This window comes from Girardinichthys multiradiatus, chromosome 2 (assembly GCF_021462225.1).
Source record: "Girardinichthys multiradiatus isolate DD_20200921_A chromosome 2, DD_fGirMul_XY1, whole genome shotgun sequence".
Classification (NCBI taxonomy): Eukaryota; Metazoa; Chordata; class Actinopteri; order Cyprinodontiformes; family Goodeidae; genus Girardinichthys; species Girardinichthys multiradiatus.
The window spans coordinates 4790747-4817677 of NC_061795.1; the positions used below are offsets into that span (position 1 = coordinate 4790747).

At 40.5% G+C, this 26931-nt stretch overlaps 1 protein-coding gene across 3 annotated transcripts in view; it reads right to left on the reverse strand.

Moving 5' to 3' along the window:
• Positions 1 to 26931, reverse strand: part of poc1b (POC1 centriolar protein B) — an 80960-nt gene that overhangs the window by 48094 nt on the left and 5935 nt on the right. For all 3 annotated transcript variants that reach the window (XM_047346027.1, XM_047346037.1, XM_047346019.1), the window contains exons 3-10: positions 26268 to 26439; positions 25999 to 26178; positions 22631 to 22738; positions 22301 to 22416; positions 19863 to 19996; positions 17977 to 18045; positions 16521 to 16673; positions 16208 to 16285 (exon numbers count right to left, since the gene is read on the reverse strand). In XM_047346027.1, the coding sequence (XP_047201983.1) occupies positions 16208 to 16285; positions 16521 to 16673; positions 17977 to 18045; positions 19863 to 19996; positions 22301 to 22416; positions 22631 to 22738; positions 25999 to 26178; positions 26268 to 26413 (984 nt within the window). In that variant the 5' untranslated portion in view covers positions 26414 to 26439. The remainder of the gene's footprint in view (positions 1 to 16207; positions 16286 to 16520; positions 16674 to 17976; positions 18046 to 19862; positions 19997 to 22300; positions 22417 to 22630; positions 22739 to 25998; positions 26179 to 26267; positions 26440 to 26931) is intronic.

The following is a 26931-nucleotide window of genomic DNA, read 5'->3' on the forward strand; positions in this document are numbered from 1 at the left end:
TACGCCAGCCTATATTCTATAGAACAGTGTTTATACAGGCTAGATTACATAAATAATAATTGCTTTAAGCAAATGGCCAGAGGTGCATTTTCTTTTAAAACTACTAAACATTATTAAAAAAAACACGGCAGAATGCGAAAATTATACGTTTCTAATGTAAAATATCACGTTTTTACAAAGATCTGCTAAAACAAACATCCAAAGAAAAAACTAGTGTTTCTGTGTAGTAAACATCCAGGTAACCTTTAAACAGCAAAACTCTGTACACAGAATTCATTTACACAATTTCTTAAAATACAAGAATTTAACAAAAATAAGTCAACTCAAGTCAAACATGTTTCAATCAACAAACTCTTTGCTATGCTAAAACAACCCAACTAAACTACCAAGCAAAATGAAAGAATAAGGAAGACCAATGGGCTATGTACAATATAAACAATTCAATTCAATTCAAAAATAATACTTAGGAAAATATTATTTTCTTTCTAGGTAAATGATCTTCAGCTGACTCAAAGTGGGCGAGCACGTGTTCTTAGCTGTTAGCGGTTGGGGCTAACTAAAGAAACTTATAGATGGTTATCAGAATCAAACACATACTTTTAAAATACCACTATTACAAGGGTTGAAATGCATAAACGTGAACGGTGCGTTATGCCAGTCTGTGTTTAAAAATCACCCTTTAAATAAAGTTTGTCTTAACTTAAAAAAAAAAAACAATACAGTACACATCCTTAGCCGAGTGCTAGTCTGCGAACACTTACTGTAGCTGAGTTTTTCAAAACAGACAAAAACAAATGTCATTAAACAAACATTTTGATTATTTAACTCTTAACTAATTGTCTCTGCCCAAACAGTACCTCTTACGTGAACCGTGCTGAAGATAAGTTGTCCTGAGCGTGGAGGAAAATACATCCACGTATGGGTAAACACAGAGTTAACTTGCAGGTAACCTCCGTAGCTGTGGGAAAGGGCTTTAGCTGGCCCAGCCAACCGTATGACAAAGGCACGTTCGGTTTCTTGAGTGGCCGCAATGCAGCGGGGTAGTTCTCGCTACCTACACATACACGCAGGAAGGCGTGCGATGCGGTCCCAACCTTCTTTTCCAGGCCATCGGGAAAATACGCTTCGATTAGGGCTGCTTCTGGAGGCCTCAGAAGAAAAGTCAAGTCTCGCTTGTCTCATTACACCTTTTATATGAATGAATGATCGTATTCACTCTGGATCCAATTTGAAGAGTTATGTCTGCTTGCCAGCAAGAGACATTAGTGCGTGGTCTCTTCTTCCAGCTCTGCTGGGGACCTTTGTGGAAGAGGTCTGTTTGTTGGAACGCAGGGTTTTTATTCAAACAGTGACGTCACCGGAAGTCCGCTATTACCCCTCTTGTTCCTTTTCCTGGCTATGCCGGAAGTAGGTTAATGAGACTTGTTTTGAAAGTTCCAGAAAAGTCCTTACTGGCCTTTAATGTTGTAACTCACGGCTGGGTCCCAACACTAGGCAATTTTCACCCAAAACCTTGTTGGGTCATCCTCCACTTTGTGAGCCAAACGAACTACAACGCAGCTCAACAGGAGTCACAGCCCTGAAGTCACAGGAGGTGAGCTTTATAAGGGTTCATGGAACACTAACTTTGGTATTTCCGCTGGAGCCGAGACGGTTACCGGCAACGCTGGCATATCCCTGGAGAATCAGAACCTTCACTTCATTGTCCATCACTGACTAAACTCATGAAAAGCTTGACAGAGCTAGAAATCTGGCTGGGATAAGAAAACCAGAAGATTTCCTTTACCGATCGGAGGCATGTCTCACGTGTAACGCGGAAAACAAGGAAGAAAAACCCACAAAGATTTTCCTAAGGAGACAAATTTTTCCACTTTCGTTGTGTTCTAGTCTACTGGGAACGGTCCATCATTTTTCCCCTTTTGCCGATGTTGGAGAAGTTAACCGTTCTTGAGTTTGTCAGGGGCGCGTGACAAATGAAACCCCCTTTCTATCCACTTGCTGTTCCAAAGAAGACTACACCGAGTAATCTTGTTCTCTTTTTTTTTTTTTACCATGTCCTGTCCGGCAGAGTAGCACTCAGAATTGTTGCATGAGTGCCCAACAGATTTACTTTCACAAGTGGAGCATTACGGCTAACGCTATGATGCTCTGTGTGATGTATATAAAAGAAAGAGCACAGGAACCCCAGGAGAACCATCGCCGGGACTACCACAAAACTCGCACACACACGCCCAACGTCAAGACACACAACAATGGACATCGTACACTCACTCACACTCCCCATACATACTCTATATACTCTCAGGTCCAGGTGCAGATACACCAGAGAGGCAACCAGTGCCCGGACCCAGGAAGTGGTCCCCTTCTTTCGGGGTGTAGAAAGGCAGGCCGTCCCAACACCAGCCCATACTCGTGCCAGCATCGCCTGAACCCAAGCAACCACAGCCCAGATCCTGACCCCACTGATCCGACCCCGGCCCCCAATTTCCCCCATCCCCATCTGGAGAGGGGCCCATGTACAAAAGAGGGGTCTACCAGTCCAAACAAGCCCACAAACCCGAGCCGTCTCAGGATGAAACAGTCCCAATTCAGATCTCAACCCCATGAGCCCCCACCCCCATAAATCCCAACATGAGCCTCCCCACTGGCCCACCCCCAACCAGGACACAGATATCGAACACATGCCACCGAACCCAAACGTCATGAATCCCCTCCCCACAATCTTGTTATTTAGGGATAGATGCCAGAGCATTTACTGTGTTTTAAACAACTGAGCGCTGACTCAGTTTGAGCAGATTGAGGCTATGACCTGAGCCTGATTACACATGAACTTCCAAAGAAAGAACCTAAGGCTTTATCAGCTCACATGTAAAAGATTTATTTTCTTAGTTCGTTTTTGGTAGAATTACTGAAAAAACTCTAAAATACTAAAACATTTTTTTCTTCAGTTTACTTAGACCACGTTTGAAGAAGTCTTCAATTAACAGAATTTTAAAAAAATTTATACGTGTGATGATCTAATAGATGGGTTAGACAAGATTCTTCTCTACCTCCCATAAAGTCCAAAATGCCACTGGAGGGAAAAAAATCTATTTCTACAAGTACATTAAATGTACAGTCATGGCTGTACATTTAAATCACTGCTTACAGGTGAATCCCTCTTAGTGTTGGGAAAAACAGAGAGCTCAGGAAAATCAATGCCTTGTTTTTCTGCAACTTAGATGAGGTGTACAGAAATAAACCCAGCAAGCAGCGGAGCCATGAGGCGTCTGATCTGCCTACGCGGTTCACTAGGCCACAGCCTCTCTGCCTCCACTAAGGCAGAAAATAGCATCAGCCAGCAACCCTGCCAGACATTAAGGTAGCCTGTTATTTCCACAGGCAGTACACATGCACACAGTTTATCCAAAACTGGCTTTAGCAGCAGCCTTCCAAAGTAATTCTCTGGAGGTTTTTGAACACCACATACCTGTATAAAGAAGTCTTAAATAATAAGCACCTTCTAGAACTGAAACTAAACTCTTGTTACTGATTTTATTTAGAAAACATGCAAAAATGGGATGAATAAAATCAAATCTACAAAGAAGTACTACATAAATGGTGACTCCTCGTTCCTCTGTGTAGAAAAGCGAGCTATTAGGGTTTGGGTATATTACTAACCATTTAATCACAGACCTTAACAAATATGATTACAGTTTACAGAACATTACAGATTAAAACAGTGGTTGCCATAAATTTAAGCTAAAAAATAAAAATGAAAGAGACATGTGATCCCCACACTACTAGCCGAGTGTTCCTAGAAGGCCAATTAAGCAGCTACTATAATGCTTTTATCTATTTGTTTCCAAGATAATTTTCTAGCCCAAGATGAAACTGGTCCAGGTTTTAGTATTTAAGGGCAATCCTGTGGCAACTGTGCTTAGAGCTCGAGCCTGTCGTGGAGCACAACACAGCAAGAAGCTGTAGATTATCCGTACCCATTCAGCTGCTGACCATGTTGTGGTTCCCGGCATTTCAGGGGGAGCTGGCAAACTAGTAGTGAGATGGGTGGCTTCTTAAATTAAATTAATTGATTATATGAATGTATCTCATAAATCTATGATCAACTGAACACTGATTGTATTGTTGGATTGTATTTTTTCATACTGTTTGGGTGGCGTTTCATATAAGCCTATTGTGGGCTTTTTGCCTCTTCCTGCATTGGTAAAATATTTTTTTTTTCTTGAAATTATTGATCTGTATTTAAATAGTGCAAATGAAGAAAAAAATAAATTCTCGTAATATTAATATAACTGATGTCATCCCATCTTCGTGGCACAGTTTTTAGTCTGTAGTCCAGGTGACTGACTCCCTATTTTTTGCTAATAAAACTACAGTTTCAGTGTGTCTTACAAAGATTTTGTGTCAGTATTTAAGAAACAGTCAAAATGTCTCAACTTCACCCGTTTCCTTGTGGAAATTATTGGCATTCATTTAAAATAATATGGCATGTACACCAATATTAGTGGTGTATAACATTAATTAGCGAGAGTCTAATTTAGCTATATGTCGAGTTTGTGTTGTGCTCCTACCTCATTTAGAAGCTTTTCAAGTTACATCCCATAATGATCCTCTTCTTTCAACATTCAGAGAATTTTTTTGATTATGCAGAGCGGGAAATTTGCATATTTAAATGTGGGGCATGTCAGGGAAGGAGTCTGCTGCCTCATGTGCGCTCAGTTACACGTCGATCAGCATATATACAAATAAAATGTGTTTGTCATGTGCATTTGCCATTTTATGCATTGGGATTTGTTGGTGCATATGCCATTTTTCCTGATTTAAGCGTACACAGTGTTTCGGTAGGAAATAGATCCTGGTTCTTTTTGGTGACACGTCTACAGAGCACCGTTTATAAAATTTTCAATCCAGGATGTGATCAAACATTACTAACATGTAATGTCAAAAGTTTGACTCATCTTCATTGTAATTTTACCACCGAGATAAACACACAAAACTAAAAAAGCCTTGCAAAAAAAAGATGGTTAGATTATTTCCCAAACAAGGTTACCACAAACACATTCAACATTCTGGGAATGGTTAAAATGGTTGCAAATAAACCTGGCTGTCTATTTTTAGCCCTCTGCATGCACTGATTGTCAGCATGTTCCCACCAGAGGTCCCTGAGGATACATACTGTATCCTTGAGAAAGCACAATCACAGGGTCTTTGTGGCAGATCACATGAACAGGAATGGCAAATGACACGAGCAAGCAGAAAAGCCCTTCGAACTGAAACACTTTAGAAATATTTTGCAGCATGACCACCTGAAATCAAATGAATTCACTGACCAACTAAAATCCACCAAAAAATAAAACCCTGAGATTTTATGGTTGTATTTTATTAGGTTATGTAACTAAATTAATTACCAGGTACATTCTTATCTGCTTTTGACAGTAAATTTACAAGAAGTGAAGACCGATTTAGAAGAAAAAATTGTTATGGTATATAAAACAAACTAGAATTATTTTCATGATTATTTAAAACTGAAGGGTTGGTTGGTTTTTGTCTCAATATGCATCTAAATACTCCATGCACTGGGAACACTGCATGCTATATTAATAACATAATATTAATATATAATATAATATAATATAATCTATCTTTCTATCAGCCATGCTTGCTTTGTTGATGGCAACAGCGGCTACTGACATCATTATGCTCTTGTGCGTGCAATGCTGCGTTCATGTCCGACATGGAAAATCACCCACTCTTCCACTCCCTCAGTGTCACAATGATGCGTTTTGGTACCAAAACGTGGTACCGTTTGATTTTACGTGAATCTGGACTCATTAGTACTGACGGAATTCGGGCGGTACCTATAAAAGAACCGAATTCGGTATCCATCCCTACCTTTGACAGCAACAATCTTACTTTCATAATTCCACAAAATGTTTCTCCCTTTCTCTTTAGGCCATTCATGTGTTCTTTGGCAAAATGTATCTTCTGTAGCATATTTTTTTTAACAGTGGGGCTTCTTGCTAATAGATTTTAGAATTGCGCCGCTCAAGGTGGCAGCAGGTTGGAGTGGCTCTGTTTGTCTTTTTATTCTGATTATTTCCTTTTAACAACACAAATTCCTCTTGAGGATTTATGAAGAAGAATTCTTCATAAAATGAAGAACATTATGGAGAACCCTGAGCATCCTCTTCATGAGACTGTCCTACAACAACAGAGTGTCTTCAGTCAGAGGCTTCTTCAGATCTGCTGTAAGACAAACCTCTACAGGAGATCCTTCCTGCCCACAGCCATCAGCATCTACAACGGCTCTTTGAAGAAACCTTCATAACATGAGATACAGCATTATTTAATTTCCCTTCGGGATTAATAAAGTATTTTTGAATTGAATTTAATTAGCTTCTAACATGCGTGTTCTAATTTTCACAGTACTAAGTTTTATCTTCAGACCTTCTTTGATCATCCTGGAACTGATCAGGTTTTGCTTTCCCTTTTTTAAAGCATTGGAGATAATTTTAGGTGAGCAGCCCATTATTTGCACATTTTTTTATATGATATCCCCCTTCCAAACAAGTATGTTGTTCTTCCGAGCAATGCCTGGAACAAACCATATTGTCAAGTTTTTAGAGAGAAATGCATATACAACATGTGCTGGAGTCATCCTTAAATAAGGGCCAGATGTTTGACGTCTCTTGCTTCACAAAATGAATGACCTACTGTTATTTTGAATACGCCTCTTTCAATCAATTATTCAGTTACACAGACTCAGAAGGATGCATATGATAAAAAACTGTTGGTTTTCTATGACTCTACTACACCAACAAGTAATTTATTTGCCATGTGGTAATAGGACAGCACTCCAAATGGAATCAGTCACTGTTTTTGGTGGCAATTATTTTGAACCCAACTGTATATCAAGCCCTTTATGGGAACTGGATACCAAAGCATGCCACTTTTTCAGGTATTAATTTGTAAAATGTTTTGAAAACCATATATAATTTTTCTTCCACTTTACAATTAGGTGTTGCTTTGCATAGGTCTATGAAATATATATTTGTATACAATCTTCATTAAAGTTGTGGTTGAAGGCCGGTTATGTTCTGAGGACTACTCTGCAGAACCTCTGCAGATGATTGTACAGAGAAGGATGCTTCATAAAATAAAGAACATAAATGGAGAACCCTGAGCCTCATCTTCATCAGACTGTCATACAACACTGTTTTCAGTCAGAGGCTTCATCAGATCTACTGTAATATTGACCAGTTGTTATAGATGCCCATCAGCATCTATAACAACTCTTTAAAGAAACCTGTAAAATATGAGCTGCAACAACATTTAGTTGCATTTATGGGATTAATAAAGTATTTTTGAATTGAAATATGACAGAATATGGAAAAGATCAAGAGGTATGAATACCTTTACATGGCGCTTTATTTGTACCTTTTAAAATGTAAAAACTGTAACTACACTCTTTCTCGTAGTAAATCACTGGGCAGATAAAAGCTCCAACACCATAAGCACAGTTTAAATACATAACATGTTTAGGTCTGAAATCATTCGACTCACTCCCGTTCTAACATCCCATTTAAAATGTAACACAGTAAAACATCTTGCGAAGAGACAAAATGTTTCCACCTATTTTTAAACTGTTAAAAATAAACACGCTGCAGGCTCTATGTGAGTAAGCGACAGTGAGATTAAGTGTATATATTGTGAGAATGAATGTGCAACACTGTAGGCATTTCTTTGCATGAATGAAAAGCTGAATAGTGGGGTTGTGTGTGGGGATGAGTTGGTGTGAGGGTGTTATGCAGCCTCCGGTAGTTCGTGTCCGAATGGAAAGTGAGCTCCCCCCCATAGCTGTTACTATCTTTATCTCGTTTCCGTTCTGTCTTCTCACTCGAGATACCCTCCACAGCACTTAAATCTGGCGTCTAAACCTCTCAGTTATCAAGTATCCAATACTTCCCCTGTACAGGAAACTAGAGAGGAGCAGGGTAATCTGTATTAATGTAGAGCCACACACACACACTAGTTTAACCTCACAGTTGATGGCTGATATACCTGAGTGCAGTCATTAAGCATGAGTAAACAGTAGATTTACCATATGCTTGTATTATGATTAGGCATGTCCAATAATCACATTTATTCTCACAGCAGGGAATGACATATCGCTACACACACGAACACCACACACACACAGTCTATCTTAACAAGAACTTTGCATTGACTTCCATTCATTTCTATGGCCCAACCCTAAACCTAACCTAAACTCAGTTCACACCTTGGTCTAAACCTAACCTAAAAATAGCACTGCTTCTTACGGAGCCCAGGTTGTGGGCCCCATAACAACCAGTGGGTCCTCACAATGTAGTATGTGATGGAAAAAGGGCCCTTAAACAGTAAACAAAATGCTAGACACACACACACAGGTCGATAAGAGGTACAGAATACCTCGTCTGGTCTAACTGGCGTCACTGCTAACGTCTGCAGGGATACAAGAGACGGCACAAGTAACCATATCTAACCGTCTGCTGTCTAATCACCTCTTAAACACACAGATGGAAACACACGAATATTTTCAGCGGGAGGACTTTGTCAGTACTAGGAAAACAATGTTATGTTATGATATTATAAAAGCGGAAGTAAAGTTTGGAAATCTATTTTGAGACAAACTCCAAAACCTTACCTGTTGTTAATGGTCAAGGAAAAAAAGTAAGCACACCCCTGCTACTTATTGGGATTTAGGAGGTATGTGTTTAATGGGGTACTAGGAAAAGTAAAAAAAGAGAGAGACTGGGGTTTTGGTGATGCAAGCTATGCTAAATCTTAATATAAAATACTAAAGACTGTTTAAAATGTCTGCTTTATAATGATTTCGTAAAACCCTGTTTACAGCAACTGCTCTGTCGCCCATGCAGTGTGACGTCACCTCTGCTCCTAATATGAATATTTAACGACTGCTCACAGCAGGAAGACTGGGGGGAACAAACTATGCTGTTCTTGCATCTTCTTATCATTTTTCGTTAAAAGCAAATCAGAAATGTGACAAAACCTCTCAGCAGGTCACACCTTGTAATCCTCCAAAGTCCGGATATCAGAACTGGGGCAAAAGATTCTGGTCAGTCCATCTATAGTAACCTCTATATAAGAAAAGGGTGTTAACAATAACAGGAGTCTTCCCAAAGTTGGACAGTTGGAGCAATGCTCCAAGAAAAAGTGAAAAAAGTCAAAAGCAACATTCCAGACTCTGCAGGACTCACTCAGTGCGTTAGATGTTAAGACCCCTGACAATACAATTAGAAAACGACTGAACATGTATGATCTGGTTGGAAGGATACCAGACACCCAAGTAAATATATATGGCCTTAAAGCACCTTAGGTCAAGTCTCGAACATGGCGGCGGATGGGTGATCCTTTATTGCCTGTTTGAAGCCACAGGACCTGGACACCTTCCAGTCATTAAGACGACCGTGAACTCCTCTGAATGTCAAAGTGAGGCCATCTGTTCAACAGCACCTTATGGCTGGCCACTAATCACTGAGCTGAACATTTGTCAGCAGAAGAAACACACACACTAAAAGTATTAACCAGGGATTTGTATAGCAACTAGGGGAAAAAAACGTTTTCCAAAGTAAAAACCAGGCTGTGATAGTTCGTTTTGAAATTTCGTCCATGTTTAACGTCACATATATCCTGTATGATTCAAATTTTGAAGCAAAAACCTAAAAAAGGAACAATACCCTGTTCATGTAAATATGAAATGTCTTTAGGTTCTACTTTGGTTAAACACTGGTTATTTAACAGTGAAAAAAAAGTGTCTTTTCTGGACAAGACCATGGCTTTTAGACACTGTTTATCTACTGTAGAGAACTTTAGGGTCAGTCAGTTCTTGTGCCCTTCACACAATGAGATGATTCAGGCAGTTCAAGAGAAGCATTTTACCCTTTAATGTGGTGTTTGAAATCCAGAACATAATGACATTTTACATATAAAAACATTTCATGCACTACAGTAAAGGGAAAATCTCAAAAGGAATCATGTGTCTTGTCTAGGAGGTTAGTGATGGTTGCAGAAATTCCTAATACAAGAACATCCCAGTCCAACCACCCACACAATCACCTGAGGCCTTTTTGCTTTTCCCAGATCCCTCTTTCTCTATCTCACTCTCCCCCATCTATCTGTCAGGTTCTCTCAGGCCTCATCTAAATGCTTCCGCCTACGCGTGAAGCCATTAGGGTGATGGGGGGGGGACACAGATGCCGAGTGGAAGGGAAAGCACTCAGAATACATGCACAACAGTGGGAGGGGAAAGGAACAACCAGAGGGAAGGACGAGGAGGAAAGAGAGGGAGAGATTCCGAAGTACCTCAGTGATGGATTTTACTTGATAGGAGCTGACTGGAGGAGCAGAGCTGGGGGCTCCCCGCTCTGAACCAATCTAAACATGACTGACCCTCACACACGTTCACACCCATACCCGATGAATCATGTTCAAACAACCCCAGACCTCCATGTACACACGTACACACAAACACGCACACACACACAGACACATGCACACACACGCATTTTGCACAGCCATTCTTTAATCTAAATTAGGACATGAGTTGATTTCAGATCATTGTGTTCAGGTAAGCTTTGAACAGACAAATAAGATCATCCTCCATTAGGACAGGCTAATTCACAAACTCACCATCTCACTAACTTTCATAAACTCATGTAAATATAATGATGATGTTCAGCATAAACAAATAAGGTACAGCTAGTAATAAGCTAAAGATGTTCATCTTCTCAGGGTAAAAACACTGCAAAATCACCACAGTTCACTGAAGTATTTAAAGTTAGAACACAGTGCCTTAAACTGCTGCTATTTTTAGTTGCTATTTAACTGTGGTTGACACAGTGAGCTGAACGGGCAGGCCCCACTCCTGCTAGACTATTTTTAGAACCTCTGCTCCCTGGTAAGGGTCCCTGGGGGCCCAGGAACTGGCACGTGGATTTTTGCCCCCCCATCTCTCTGATCTCCACCACCTCCCCCCATCCACCCACAATCTTTTATGAAACAAACACACAAGCATGTCTTGTTAGGGTGATACTTAAAGGGAAAGGAGACAACAAAAAAGCAGGAGGAAACAGATAAAAAAAAGAGAAGTAAATAACCTGAAATGCAACAAACGTTTGTTGGAAGAAAAGCACTTAAAAAAAATGCATTAAGTGCTTAGTGCACACATCTATTAGTCAGAGATCACAATTGGCCTGCAAAACCTACAACAATGTAGTATTATACAAAATCTGTATCAGCTTTATTGGCCAAGGTGTGCACAAACAAGGAATCTGACAGGTTTCAAGAACTCACAGAATACAGACATTAAGTATAAATATATAAACTTTAGATTATACAGTACAGACCAAAATGTTGGACACACCTTCTCATTCAAAGAGTTGTCTTTATTTTCATGACTATGAATATTGTGGCTTCACACTGAAGCCATCAAAACTATGAATTAACACATGTGGAATCATATACTGAACAAAAAAGTGTGAAACAACTGAAAATATGTCTTATATTCTAGGTTCTTCAAAGTAGCCACCTTTTGCTTTGATTACTGCTCCGCACACTCTTGGCATTCTGTTGATGAGCTTCAAGAGGTAGTCACCTGAAATGGTTTTCCAACAGTCTTGAAGGAGTTCCCAGAGATGCTTGGCAGTTGTAGGCCCTTTTGCCTTCACTCTGCGGTCCAGCTCACCCCAAACCATCTCGATTGGGTTCAGGTCCAGCGACTGTGGAGGCCAGGTGATCTGGTGCAGCACCCCATCACTGTCCTTCTCGGTCAAATAGCCCTTACACAAGGTGCCACTGGTGCCCTGTGCTCTTCACAGATAAAGCAGGTTCACACTGAGCACACGTGACAGACGTGACAGAGTCTGGAGACACCGTGGAGAGCGATCTGCTGCCTGCAACATCCTTCAGCATGACCGGTTTGGCAGTGGGTCAGTAATGGTGTGGGGTGGCATTTCTTTTGAGGGCCGCATGGCCCTCCATGTGCTCACCAGAGGTAGCCTGACTGCCATTAGGTACCGAGATGAGATCCTTAGACCCCTTGTGAGACCATATGCTGGTGCGGTTGTCCCTGGGTTCCTCCTAATGCAGGACAATGCTAGACCTCATGTGGCTGGAGTGTGTCAGCAGTTCCTGCAAGATGAAGACATTGAAGCTATGGACTGGCCCGCCCGTTCCCCAGACCTGATTCCGATTGAGCACATCTGGGACATCATGTCTCGCTCCATCCACCAACGTCACGTTGCACCACAGACTGTCCAGGAGTTGGTGGATGCTTTAGTCCAGGTCTGGGAGGAGATCCCTCAGGAGACCATCCACCGTCTCATCAGGAGCATGCCCAGGCGTTGTAGGGAGGTCATACAGGTACGTGGAGGCCACACACAATACTGAGCCTCATTTTGACTTGTTTTAAGGACATTACATCAAAGTTGGATCAGCCTGTAGTGTGTTTTTCCACTTTAATTTTGTGTGTGACTCCAAATCCAGGCCTCCATTGGTTAATAAATTAGATTTCCATTGATGATTCTTGTGTGATTTTGTTGTCAGCACATTCAACTTTGTACAGAACAAAGTATTCAATGAGAATATTTCATTCATTCAGATCTAGGATGTGTTATTTCAGTGTTTCCTTTATTTTTTTGAGCAGTGTATATATATATATACACCTTATAAGGGTTCAAATATGCTTATTTTCTTTCACAACAGAGTAGCTGACTACTCAGGCTCTAATGTGTTTGTTGTGTTTAACAGAGACAGCCTGGAGAAAGAAACAGTCTCTGGCAGCTGGTTTTTGCAAATAGCACTCTGCCGCACCAACCTAAAAGTAAAAGTCAGAACAGTTTGTTTCCAGGATGTGTGGGGTCTGCAGAGATGTTAGCTGCCACTTTCTTGACCCTAGACCAGTACAAGTCATGGATGGATGGAAGGTCAGCCCCAATGATCTTCTCCGCAGACCTAATTGTTCATTGAAGTCAGGACCTGTCCTGTGTTCATCCACAGTGATGGATGAATACAGGACAGACCAACTGATGGCAGTGCAGAGGATGACCAGCAGCTCCAGTTGCCACAGGGAGTACAGTTTCTGCTCAGAGGACTTCCGAACAGTGTCTATGTGTGAGCCCGGATGTGATCCACCATAGACACCAGTGTTGGTGAGGATGGTGAGAAGAGAGAGTATGGGGGCCGTTTTCCAGATGTCCACTGTCATCTTCGCAGTCCTGAAAAGGTTAAGCTTCAGGTGGATCTGACCACACCAGTGGACCAGCCGATCCACCTTCAGTCTGTATGCACTCGTCATTGTCCTGGATCAGACCTACAACAATGGTGTGGTGGGGATTCACAGAAGAGTCCTCTGAGGTGCTGTCATTTGTGTACTGGGAGAAGTATTGAGAGAACAAACCACTGGGGGCGCCGGTGCTGGCGGATCTTGTGTGTCAGATGATGCTCCTCAGTGTCACCTGCTGCTGCTGGTCAATCAAGAAGCTGGTGAGCAGTGGAGGTTGGAAGCTGGGCGAGCTTCAGGTGGAGGATGTCTAGGTTGATGGTGTTGAATGCTGAGCTCAGACCACAGACATCAGGGCGACAGGACTATAGTCATTTAATTCTGCGATGGTGCATCTCTTGGGGACCAGGATGATGGAGGAGCACTGGAAGTAGTAGGGAACTTTGAGTAGATGGAATGCATTTGATAAGAAATGTTTATTTCAGTCATTACAGACTGGTTTGAAAGAATTGGACTTGGAAAATGATATAAAAGGTTCTGTGCAGAAATGAATGCCTGCAGACCTCAATTGACTGAAGCACAGTTGTACAGAAGAGTGGGCCGAAATTCCTACGCATTGACGTGAGATGTCCATAAAGCTAACAATTTATAGCCCTGTCCACACGGAAACGAGCTTAGGTGTATCCGCAAAAGGTATTCTGACGTTTGGACGGAGACCAAAAACAATCGTTTTTGAAACCGGGTCCCAGAGGGGAAAGATTTCAAAATGCTGGGTTCAGGTTTTGGTGTGTGCATGCGAAACACATCTTTTCTGAAACGATGACATCGTAGCTCCACCTCTTCCTGTAACCTGCATGCACCTCTTTGCCGCCTTGTTGCTGTGTTTACCTCGCATGAGCTGTCCACTTATTTTGGTGTGCCAGTGTCACAGCGCCACCAATGGGCCTGGCAAACATAATACAGCATTTTCAGTGTTGCTGCATGCACTCGTGTGGACGCATATATTTCAGTCGTTTTTGATATGAAATCGTTTTCGTCTTCATGTGAACTAGGCCTAAGAGTTATTTATTCTAAAGGTGGTTCTACAGTCTAATGAGTCAAATGGTGTACACACACAGCTTTTTCATTTTTGCTTTGTTTTTGTTTCATAAATAAATAACAGTGTGGAATCTGTTGTGTAATTTCCTTAAAACTGACATCTGTAACTAATAGGCTCCTTAAAACATCACATCGCTTATTCATACACTGTACAAAGTTGCTAAGCTCACAGCTGTTCAAATCATGAGTGGCTGATTTACGGTTGTGTCTTTAATGGAGACTTTAAGAAAAACCACATATCCGACTTAGCCGTCCTCATCATGAATGACTTCCACTTGGCTCGGAGCATTCACCATTGTCCTCCCACACAGGAGTTAATTGCAGGGAACAAGTAACAATTAGATGCAGAGCAACACACTACTCCTAAGTGAACAAACCAACATAACTGTAAATGTCAGGATTGGTTCTGAAACCTGGAAAAAACAGAGCCTATGCTCCAATCCCTTTTGAGTCTGTGGAAACAGGAAGACACTGGAATCCTATACAACCAAATTAGTTAGGCTTTTTACTGGATACTATTAAAATACTCTAACTGGTCACTAGGTTATAAGGAGATAGTTGCAATGAAATAATGAAGTAGATGTTGTCAACTCAACTCAAGAATATGATCTTTCATACCATCTTGCCAATTATCTTCAACTGCACCCTCAGATGTAGAGTTAAAGTGTTTTCCCCCTGCTTTGGATAAGTGAAATAAATGCACCATGATATGTGCATCTTTAGTCAATCAAATAAAATAAAATTAGGGATGCAACAATATGAACATTTGGGCCAATAACCAATGTCTGTCTGTCTGTCTGTCTGTCTGTCTGTCTAGAAACAAGTACACAAACTGCAGCAAAATGGAAATAAACATTGTTAATGTCAGCCCAGTTTTACTTATTAGACTGATACCAATATGTGAAAAATTAACACTTTCAATTTAACACTAGCATAGGACGGAACAGGACAGCACTTTGGAAAATCAATTAAACTCTTTTCTTGGATCGGAGCTCAGCAGCCATGATAAATCTTCTACAGTTGAGTAAACTTTAACCTCAGAGTGGATAAAATCACTTACCTACAACCTCCTCTAAACTGGTCAGCCACAGTTCTAGGAAAAGGTAGTGTTACACTAATACTCATTAAACCTGTACATTATGACTAAACCACATCCTCCTCATGTTTCCAGCCATTATCCGGATCAACATTCATGGAGTAAGCGGATAAGACCGTTTCACATCCAGTATTTTATACCTTGCAAAACCGTGAGAAACTGCTTCTGAAATTCAAAGTCGGGCCACTGACCTGCCCCCTTTGATTAGTCATTATTAAGGAAAAATCATTTTAAACACTGTCAAAACATCAATGTGGATTGTTTCATTTTCAATCTTGGTATGAATAAAAACAAGACTGCTAAACACAGGAAATCTGAACCTGATGCAGTCATTTACCTCTTCTGAACTTGGGCTACATCATAAAATTACAAATTACATGGTAAAATTACAAATGCCTTTATTTATTTTTTTTTTTACGATCCTGGTCGCTGTTATGTGACGAATAATCACTGACCAAAAATACTGAATAAACATCTCAGCTGGTGAATGTACTGCAGTGAAACCAGTATTACTCAACACTGTTTTGCACTGCCATCTTGTGTTGGCAGGGTAAAACTCTCCCACAATTGGCATGCTCTGCTTCACTGTAATTCACCCATTGTTGCAAACCAAGACACTTCATACAGAGCAGAGTTTGACAGTGAAGGAAAAAAGCAGATCAGAGACTTTCATGTTTTCTTGTTTTGGTGTACCGGTAATTGTCCAGATTCCATGTTGTTGGTCACCTTACCTTGATGTCATGGAGAGCTTGGCCCAGTTCTACGACATGAGGATCAGTGGACTGGGTGTCTGTCACAGTTGGATTTATCTGTAAACAAACGGAATCAGTAAAAAACTGATTATGTGCCAGTAGACAGAAAACTGCTGAGATCTTAACAGCAATAACCCACTTCTACCAAAACTGAACTCCATTAAAATACTTATTTAAAAAGAAAAAAAAAAAAACATAGTGTCATACTTTGCTTGATGTGTCACAGCTTTTTCAATTTAAACATAAGAAATAATGAATTGTGTTTTAATGCAACAGGTGATGTAGAAGAGACCTGAATGGCCGTGGGCTGTGCATGGTGGAGGTGGGGTGTCCTGGGGTGGATGTCTGACAGGTGGGGTGGAGGATCAGGCGTGGATCTAAGGCTGTGTTGTTGCAGAACAGTCTGATAAGGTTTGCTGTCAAAGTTTGTCTTCCACAGCAGCACCTGCGGCAGAAACCACAATGTGTGCCACAGACGTTACAAAACGGTCAGCGATCGTCAGTCTAACCTTAGACTAACAGTTGGTGTTTTTTGTATGACCAAGACACTGATTATATTGAGCCAAAAAGTTTAACTAGTGACACCAATGTTTTTGTTTGACAAATTCTATTTTTTTTTTTATTCATCCATATTGTTAAGAATATTCAGCTGACTTCATTTCAGGTAAGTCATATCATTAGCACAAGTAATGCTGCGAGAGTCCAGCTGCAATCCATCTACCTAGAATAAAATGTTGCAATAAGGAGACATATAGGCCTGAAATCATCACCCTCTTATGTTAGCATCAGTTACCTCCAAAGAAAAATGTACTGTCATTGTGGCTTTCCACCAAAATAACATCACATGCAAGAAATTCCTGAAGAAGCAAAAAAGGTTTCTGGAAGTCCAAAGAACACAAGCCAGTGGCATCTGGTCACCCAGTGATCCTTTACAACCCTTTCTGAAACTTTAATGCTTCTGATGAAACTACCCTGAGATGAAGTCCAGTAATCCGTTTACTTTCTGCACTCTTCAGCATGACACATGCAATGTGTGTTTAAAGGCCCTAACTGATACAACACACTTCCACAGGGCACTCCATGTAAGTAGCAGAACTGTGGTGCCAACAGCAAAGAACTTGCTCAGGATTGTCAACATGTGTCAACAGACACATTTTTGGAAAACTGTAGGGATTGATGAGACCTTAAAATTAGATTCAATACATTTTGCAATATTTATTTATTTATCAAAACCTTTAGAACACATCATCACTACAGTGGTGGCAGTATCATGCTGTGGGAAAACTTTTCTTAAACATGGTCAGAGTTGATGGAAGATGGATGGAACTATACACAAGGACGATCCTGAAGGAATATCTGTTAGATGCTGCAAAAGACTTCAGACTTCACTTTCCAGCAGGACAACCAACCTAAACATACTGCTAGAGCTACAATGGAATGGTTTATGTCAAAGCACATTCATGTGTTAGAACGGATCAGTCAAAGTACAGAATCTAAACAAAAATTAACTTTCTGGCACCTAAAATCTTAGTAGTATCTTGTAGTTATAAAGTGGGAAAAATGTGAGAAAGTTCAAAAGCTATAAATACAAATGTAAGACTGTATTCTATTCTTCTTATGTTTTCATGAAAATGCACATTTTCAAGTTAAACAGGTTCCTCCAAAATAGTATCAGACAACATAACACAGAAGTCTATGGTGGAGCTCTACTATCAAACTATAAAGAAAGAAAGTCATAATGCACCAACCTGACAATCAGCTCCGCCAGAGGCGAAGAGATCTCCAACCCTTGAAAAGGCCACAGTGATTACAGCACCCTACAAATCAAGATAATTATGCATGAAGATACAACATAGACACCATAAAGACATCTGAGAATTACTTGATGTTTAAAATATCCTGATCAAATCATAACAGTCAATGATGTACATATTCTGGCAGAGACAGAAATAATTTTCTTTAGCAAACTTTGCAGTTTCAACCTAATACTCTTACCAGGGATCCTTCACATCTTTTATGTAAAAGCCCAAATTTTTGAAGTGTTCTCGGTCTGTTATGTTTATTTTAAAATATAAAACGCTAAAGTAAGTCCATCCATCCATCCATCCATCCATCCATCCATCTCTACAGGGGTTGGACAATGAAACTGAAACACCTGGTTTTAGACCACAATAATTTATTAGTATGGTGTAGGGCCTCCTTTTGCGGCCAATACAGCGTCAGTTCGTCTTGGGAATGAAATATACAAGTCCTGCACAGTGGTCAGAGGGATTTTAAGCCATTCGTCTTGCAGGATAGTGGCCAGGTCACTACGTGATACTGGTGGAGGAAAACGTTTCCTGACTCGCTCCTCCAAAACACCCCAAAGTGGCTCAATAATATTTAGATCTGGTGACTGTGCAGGCCATGGGAGATGTTCAGCTTCACTTTCATGTTCATCAAACCAATCTTTCACCAGTCTTGCTGTGTGTATTGGTGCATTGTCATCCTGATACATGGCACCGCCTTCAGGATACAATGTTTGAACCATTGGATGCACATGGTCCTCAAGAATGGTTCGGTAGTCCTTGGCAGTGACGCGCCCATCTAGCACAAGTATTGGGCCAAGGGAATGCCATGATGTGGCAGCCCAAACCATCACTGATCCACCCCCATGCTTCACTCTGGGCATGCAACAGTCTGGGTGGTACGCTTCTTTGGGGCTTCTCCACACCGTAACTCTCCCAGATGTGGGGAAAACAGTAAAGGTGGACTCATCAGAGAACAATACATGTTTCACATTGTCCACAGCCCGAGATTTGCGCTCCTTGCACCATTGAAACCTACGTTTGGCATTGGCATGAGTGACCAAAGGTTTGGCTATAGCAGCCCGGCCGTGTATATTGACCCTGTGGAGCTCCCGACGGACAGTTCTGGTGGAAACAGGAGAGTTGAGGTGCACGTTTAATTCTGCCGTGATTTGGGCAGCCGTGGTTTTATGTTTTTTGGATACAATCCGGGTTAGCACCCGAACATCCCTTTCAGACAGCTTCCTCTTGCGTCCACAGTTAATCCTGTTGGATGTGGTTCGTCCTTCTTGGTGGTATGCTGACATTACCCTGGATACCGTGGCTCTTGATACATCACAAAGACTTGCTGTCTTGGTCACAGATGCGCCAGCAAGACGTGCACCAACAATTTGTCCTCTTTTGAACTCTGGTATGTCACCCATAATGTTGTGTGCATTTCAATATTTTGAGCAAAACTGTGCTCTTACCCTGCTAATTGAACCTTCACACTCTGCTCTTACTGGTGCAATGTGCAATCAATGAAGACTGGCTACCAGGCTGGTCCAATTTAGCCATGAAACCTCCCACACTAAAATGATAGGTGTTTCAGTTTCATTGTCCAACCCCTGTATATATGGAACCAAAAACAGAAACAGGAAGGAAGGATGGACAAGAAGAAGGAAAGGAAGGAAGGAAGGACACAAGGAAGGAAAGGAAGGATACAAAAATGGAAAGACAAAGGGATGGAATGAAAGACACATGGGGAAAAAGAAGAAGCACATAAGGAAGGACACAAAGAAAGAAGAACATGAGGGAGGGAAGAAAAAAGGAAGGACACGAGGTTTTTGACTGTGCTGCAGCATCACCTTGTGTCCATGCAGAGTGTAGATGAGACGGCCCTCCAGCAGGTCCAAGATCTTAACCGTCCTATCACTGGAGCCGCTGATTAGATAGTTATTCGATGGGTGGAAGGAGAAACTATTGATTCCTGCACTGTGGACTGAAAATGAAGCAAAACAAGCTATATATAACAGCAAAAATTAACTCCCAATATCCGAACAGCACAATTACAGACCATTATTGGATAAAATGCAGTGCAGATCAGAAATATAAACACTCATCATGGCTAATATCACATTACTTTGTGGGTTTTTTATGTAATTTAACATTTTTCCATTATACCATTGAACCATTTGTCTGATACAATGTCAAGGATTTTTCAAAACAAGATAGGTACACAAGTTACACGAGGTACACTGCCTGCAAGAAAAAAGTCGCTACCAAAAAAAAAAAAGAAAACAAACGGTCACACACTCGATGCACAATTTTTCATTGGACCGCCATGATTATGGCATGCATTCGCTGTGTCATTGTTTCGATAAGATTCTGCGATGTCACAAGATTTATTTCCACCCAGTGTTGCTTTAAGTTTTCACCAAGATCTTGCATTGATGATGGTAGAGTCTGACCGCTGTGCAAAGCTTATCCCAAAGATTGTCAATGGGGTTGAGATCTAGACTCTGTGGTGGCCAATCCATGTGTGAGAATGATGTCTCATGCTCCCTGAACCTCTCTTTCACAATTTGACCCCAATGAATCCTGGCATTGTCATCTTGGGATATGCCCGTGCCATCAGGGAAGAAATAAACCATTGATGGAATAATCTGGTCATTCAGTATATTCAGGTAGTCAGCTGACCTCATTCTTTGAACACATACTGTTGCTGAACCCAGACATGACCACCTGCAGCAACTCCAGATCATAGCACTGTCCCCACAGGCTTGTACAGTAGGCACTAGGCATGATGGGTGCATCACTTCACCTGCCTCTTTTCTTACCCTGATGCACCCATCACTCTGGAACAGGGTAAATCTGGACTCATCAGACCATATGACCTTCTTTCAGCACTCCAGAGTCCAATCTTTATACCAGATTTATTTCCAAGTTTTTTCGTTCAAGAATTCCCTCCAGTTAAGGTTAAAAGGTGTGCCCCTAGTTTTCCAATATCTACCTAACCCACTGAATCTGAAGCGGATTCTTTCTTGGCCGGCACCTTCTCAGACCATGTTGATGTAAAACTCATATCTCTGAACAGAAACACTGGTGTTCCAGCATCTTCCAGTTCATAATAAGCCTGGTTCCTGATCATTCAAGCCAAATTTAATTCCTGTGAAGGTAACAATTTAAGTCAGGTGGTTGAGATGTGGACACAATTAGGTGTTTCAACAGGACAACAATCTCACACACACCAAAATCGTGTTACCTTTTCTAGAACATCAAGTCCTGTTTTGCCTTGGAAGTTTGTGTATTGCTTTTGATGCGTTCCCATTCAGAAAAACATCTGTAAATTGAAATCAGTGGTGTGGATTCACAATATTCTGTTGCGTCAGGTAAGTTACTGTTCTGTGACATCATTGTCTCATTTTATCCATTTTGTTTTTATATTACAAAGAGTTACTCACAATCTAGGAATAAAACTGCATCAAAGTCGTCTGATAATTATTAGCCAAACGAATCAGAGACATTGATGGAATAAATTTCACTTTCAATTTCAACCATTCCACATTCTAAGGTGAGTGAAACATCTGCATGGTTGCACTGTGAGATTAAGGAACAGTAATGAGTTATCACAGTGATATTTAACTCACAGCTGCATTGATTCTGTAACAGTGGGGCAAATGTGTGGTATACACTGCGTGCAACAGCTGCATCACCTGGAATTTCTCAATATGCCAAAACAAATGCATGTCAGTCTGCTTTCCATGGTGATCAAATTGTGATGCTACAGTGTCAAATCGGGAAGTAAGGTGATGCAGGAGTGTTACTTCCTGTGGCATTATATCAGCTCCTGGAATGACAACAGACTTTCGCCTTACTGAAAAATCAGGGATTAGGCTTGAAAGCAGAGTCTGCATCCGGAAAATAACGACCCAAAACAATCTGTACTTATTTAAGTAAGAGAAGCTTGTTGATGGCTACAAAAAGAGTATGGTTTCTCATTAAACCAAATATTAGTGCCAGTGTATGAATATATGATTCTACATGTATATATTGGACAGTGTGGATTAAAACAAATCCATATTAAACATGCGCACCTGGTTCCAGATTTGTATAAATCATTAAAAGTATATTCTATATAATAATTCCACCCTGGGAAAATGAAGGATCAAATGTGTCTTTAATGTTAATGCAGTTAATGTATGTGAACCTCTCACCGGCACTAAATATGCAGAAATATATTTTTTTTAATTGCTTCACTGGAAATATGGAAGTGTTTCAGCCCTGACTATGTGATTCAATGTACCTTGATAGTGCTGAATTAGCTTATTGGTCCGCAAATCCCAGATTTTAAGCGAACTGTCGGCTCCTGAGGATGCAATGCAGGTACCGCTGGAGTTGAAATCAACAAATGTTGCAGAGCTGGAAGAAATATATAATTATTCAGTGGTGTTAGTGTTTTTCAACACAACTAAAAACTTTCCCTGACAATGTTGTTGAACAATCTACATGGAGGGGCTTGTTGCTCTTAGCTAGATAAGCAGAGCAGCATAAAAAACTATGAAATGTGCTGCAAATCTGCCACCTTCAACTGCTGAGAAACCAAACCATAAATCTGGTTAGGTAGCAGAATTACCCTCCACAGTCGCTGAAGCAGTTGATGCAGTGTTTTGTAGATGTGTCCCAAAGACGGACAGAGCGGTCATCCCCACAGGATGCTATGAGCCTTCCATCCAGAGAAAACCTGAACAAACAAACCAATATACAGTTGAACATGTAACAGACTGAAACATAATTATAATGCATCTATGTGCCTCTACCATATGTCAATACAAAAGACAAACTCAAATTGATTTAATTGGGATTTTATGTTTTAGACCAACACAAAGTAGTGTACAAGTGTGAAGTGGAAGGAAAATTATGCTTTTTTTTATAAAGTAAAATGACATGGGTGTTTAGTTCCCTTTTCTCTGACACCCTAAATAAATATCAGTTCATAGCCTTTAGAAATAAGAGTTTATCTGTGTGTAATTTATTTATTTTTTATGTTTAATTTTAGGCATTAGTGGCCTTTATTTTTCACATTTGTCAAACGTTAGTAGACAGGAAATAGTGTGGAGAGACAGGGGAAAGGCCATGCAGTAAACGGGGAAGGGCTGAGACTCAAACGCATGACAGCCTGTGTGGAGGACTAAGGCCTCCGTACATGTGTCCCCCTATCTGTGTGCGATTTAATGTCAGCATACAAGCAGGTGTTCTGTAAAGGCCTCAGAGGGTTGTTAGAGAACATTAGAGAACAAACAGCATCAAACTAAACATCTGAAGGAGAACCACTCAGTGCATCACCCAAACATGGAAGAGTATGGTACATCCACCGTCTACCTAAACTAGCAAGAACAGCATTAACAAGAGAATCAGCCAAGAGGCTTATAATAAATCTGGGGAATCTGCAGAGACTCACAGTCAAGGTAGGCCTTTATAAAAGAGTGGCAAGAAGAAAGCCATTAGTTCCATTAGCAGTTTTCCACAAGCCATGCAGGGGGAAAGAATAGGCTCTAGAGTTTTATGAAACCATAACTGAACATTTTGAACTACATGCAAAACACACAGCAAATCAACCTGAAAATGCCATCCACATGGTAAAACATGGTGGTGACAGCATCATGCTGTGGGGATGCTTTCATTCAGCAGAGACATGGAGGCTGGACAGATCCAGGAATAAATCAATGAATAATGTGATACCTACGAAGACTGTAAACTCCAGGTTACCAAAGCACAGAACTGCATCACAACAGTGGAATGTTTGGTCCTATAAATCACTCTACTAGCCATCAGTATTGTAGTTATTAATATTTACATTTGCATGTTTTCTCCAAGCTCTACATTATGTATGTTTTATTTTTCAGAAGCATAGCAAGAGCCAGGGGTTGCAAATTAGCTATGGCTAGAAACCTGTATACATATATACTTTGTATTATAGCTATGAAGCAATGCCTATATTCCCGTTAAATAAATAAATAAAATACATTTGGCTATCTTTAAAGTAATAAAGCCAATTACACAATATCTTACCAATAATGTAATAATAAATAAGATACTGGCTGATTATTAAACTGTCAACAAATTAAAATTAAACAAATCCTTTAAAAATGTAATAACTGAAGCCAGTAATGTAATAATGCATAAACAGAACCATATTAATAAAGATGTTTTTTTTAAGTTTGTATGATCAAACATGGTGGATTTCATAGTCAGTCATCAAGGACACATATTATGCAGCGAGACTCAATTTGGTAATTATTTGCTATACAAACACCTTTTATATGGATATTTACTTAAGATATCTGAATTTATAATTTCATGTATGGAGGAATAAAAAGTAACTTGGTAGCTTGTTTTATGCGTTTACTTGATTTGGACATTTTGATCATTTCAGTGTGTGTCTCTAGTGGTTTAATTGTGTGTCTTTGTGTTTTAACCTCTATAAATCACTTTGCTGTTAAACTTGACTGTATGAAATATGCTCTATAAATAAAATTTGACTAAATGATTGATTGACTGAATCTGAAAAAGTTAACAGTCTCTAAGTAGAACAACAGTGGTCAGGTGACCTACATCTGCTACATAGTTATTACATTTTTAAAGGATTTTTTTATGTTACTGGCGTAACATAAGAACCAGACAATAGTGTGATAATTACATTACATTATTTGCTCAGTAACCTTTATTACGTTCCTGGCTTTATTACATTTTAAATGGATGAAATTATGTTATTGGCAGCCAGTACATTACTGGTTGAAAAGAACCTGTTAGAGGCTGCAAGAGGCTACACACGGTCACAATCACACACCCATACAAATAATCTAAAAGTTGGAAGGTCATACAAATACAGGTTCATATTTCATTAATGCGACCCGTTTACTTTAATCCTAGCCTGATTTACTAAAGCCAATCACGTAATTAGGATACCATCTCCACATATCATTTCTGTAGAGCAAAGCTTTCCTGGCACATGTAGGCAACCACCTTCTTCAGATGTTATTCCTGAAATACCAAGATAGGACATGAGGAAAACAAAAATTTTAATTACATCAGATGATGGAGCCAGGAACATTTAAGGCAACCGAAAAAATAAAATGATGCACAAGTCACTTTCAGTGTGTGATGCTTTCTAAATGTATCTTTTGAAATCTATATTTTCCTTGAAAAAGCATATTGGTAATGCAACATCTCATGTTACATTTCAATCCACTGTAATATTCTGTGCTCATTAGCTTTTGAAAAATCAGACCTGGAAAAAAAAAAGCCAAGACGAGCCAACAGTCTAGCTAGCTTTTCTGAGGAGACCAAATTATGTGTCTTTGGAACAATTGACGCAGTTTTACAATGTTAGCTGATAAACTGCTGCTTTAACAGACATTAACTCTGACATTGGACCATTTTAAAATATATTCATGTCCTGGCCTAGTCAAAGTCCAACTGAGGTTCTATAGAAAGACTTGAAAAAACTGTTCTAACACACAATCTTCACTCGATGTGACTAAGCTTGAGCTTAGAAGAATGGGCAAAACTTTTAGGCCTCTAAATGTTAAGGCTGGCAGAGGGAGATGCCAAATGACTTGCAGCTGTAATGGCAGCAAAAGGTGGTTCTACAAAGCGTTGACCCAGAAGGGCTAAATACAAGTGCAGGTCAAAGTTTTCAGATTTGTATTTGTACTATTTTCCTTCCACTTCACAAATATGTGGCTCCACATGTCAAACATCCTTCAGTAAGTCCCTGAAGTTGTTCATCAATCAGTGTTTAAACGGGACTCAATCTAAAAGCGCCTTGATTGGTCATCATGTCTGGTAACCTATATGAGATAAATCCATTTATTAATTCAAATACATTGAAGTTGAAGATTATAACATGACAAAAGGTAAAAAGTTCAAGGAGTGTGAATACTTTTGCAGGGCGTTGTAAGAGACAAAACTATTCATTAGGGGAAGAGAGCAGCAGGGTACCTGGCACACCGGACCCAGTTAGTGTGCTGGTTGAGGGAGTAGACGAAGCACTGCCGATAAACACTCCACACCTTAACAGACTTGTCATCAGACGCAGTGACCAGTCTCTGGCCATCGTGGGAGAAAGCAACGCTGCGGACTGCAGCGGTGTGGGCTTTAAACACTGTAGACTCTCCTTTCCTTTCCCAGATACACAAAAACACACACAAACAGTTCAAATTGAAGCTGCTTTATAGTCCAACTTGAATGTCGGACTGACAGGCACTTACATGGAAGGTGTCCACAATCGAACCGTTCTGTCTTTAGATGAAGAAGCCACCAGATCACCAGATGGAGAGAACTGCAGTCCTGTGATGGAGTCTTGGTGCCCGACAAAACGAAAGGCTCTCGCCTTCGGAGCCAAATTCCAAATCATCAGGGTCTTATCCCCTGATCCTGTAGCTAGAAGAGCAGCAAAAAGAAAATGGGATCAGGAACATACTTCTACATTCAAGAGAACAGTGAACACCATGGCCTCTTCCTTTTTTAGTGCATCATAACCTAAATATGTTTGTGGATTTCATGCAAAATGAATCCAAAACATTTTTGAAAATCATGAATTTAACTATGCTTTAACCACTGGAGAAAAGCACCAGGTCCCCCGAGCCTCCACCTGTCAGTGGATCAACAGCTTCCTGACGGACCGACAGCAGCAGGTGAGACTGGGGAGCATCTTCTCCCGATCCAGATCAATAAGTACTGGTGCCCCCCAGGGGTGTGTTCTATCCCCACTCCTCTTCTCCCTGTACACAAATGACTGCACCTCAGCGGACTCGTCTGTGAAACTCCTGAAATTTGCAGACGACACCACTGTCATTGGTCTGATCCAGGACGGTGATGAGTCCCCCATACTGCATTCAGACAGGAGGTGGATCGGCTGGTACACTGGTGTTG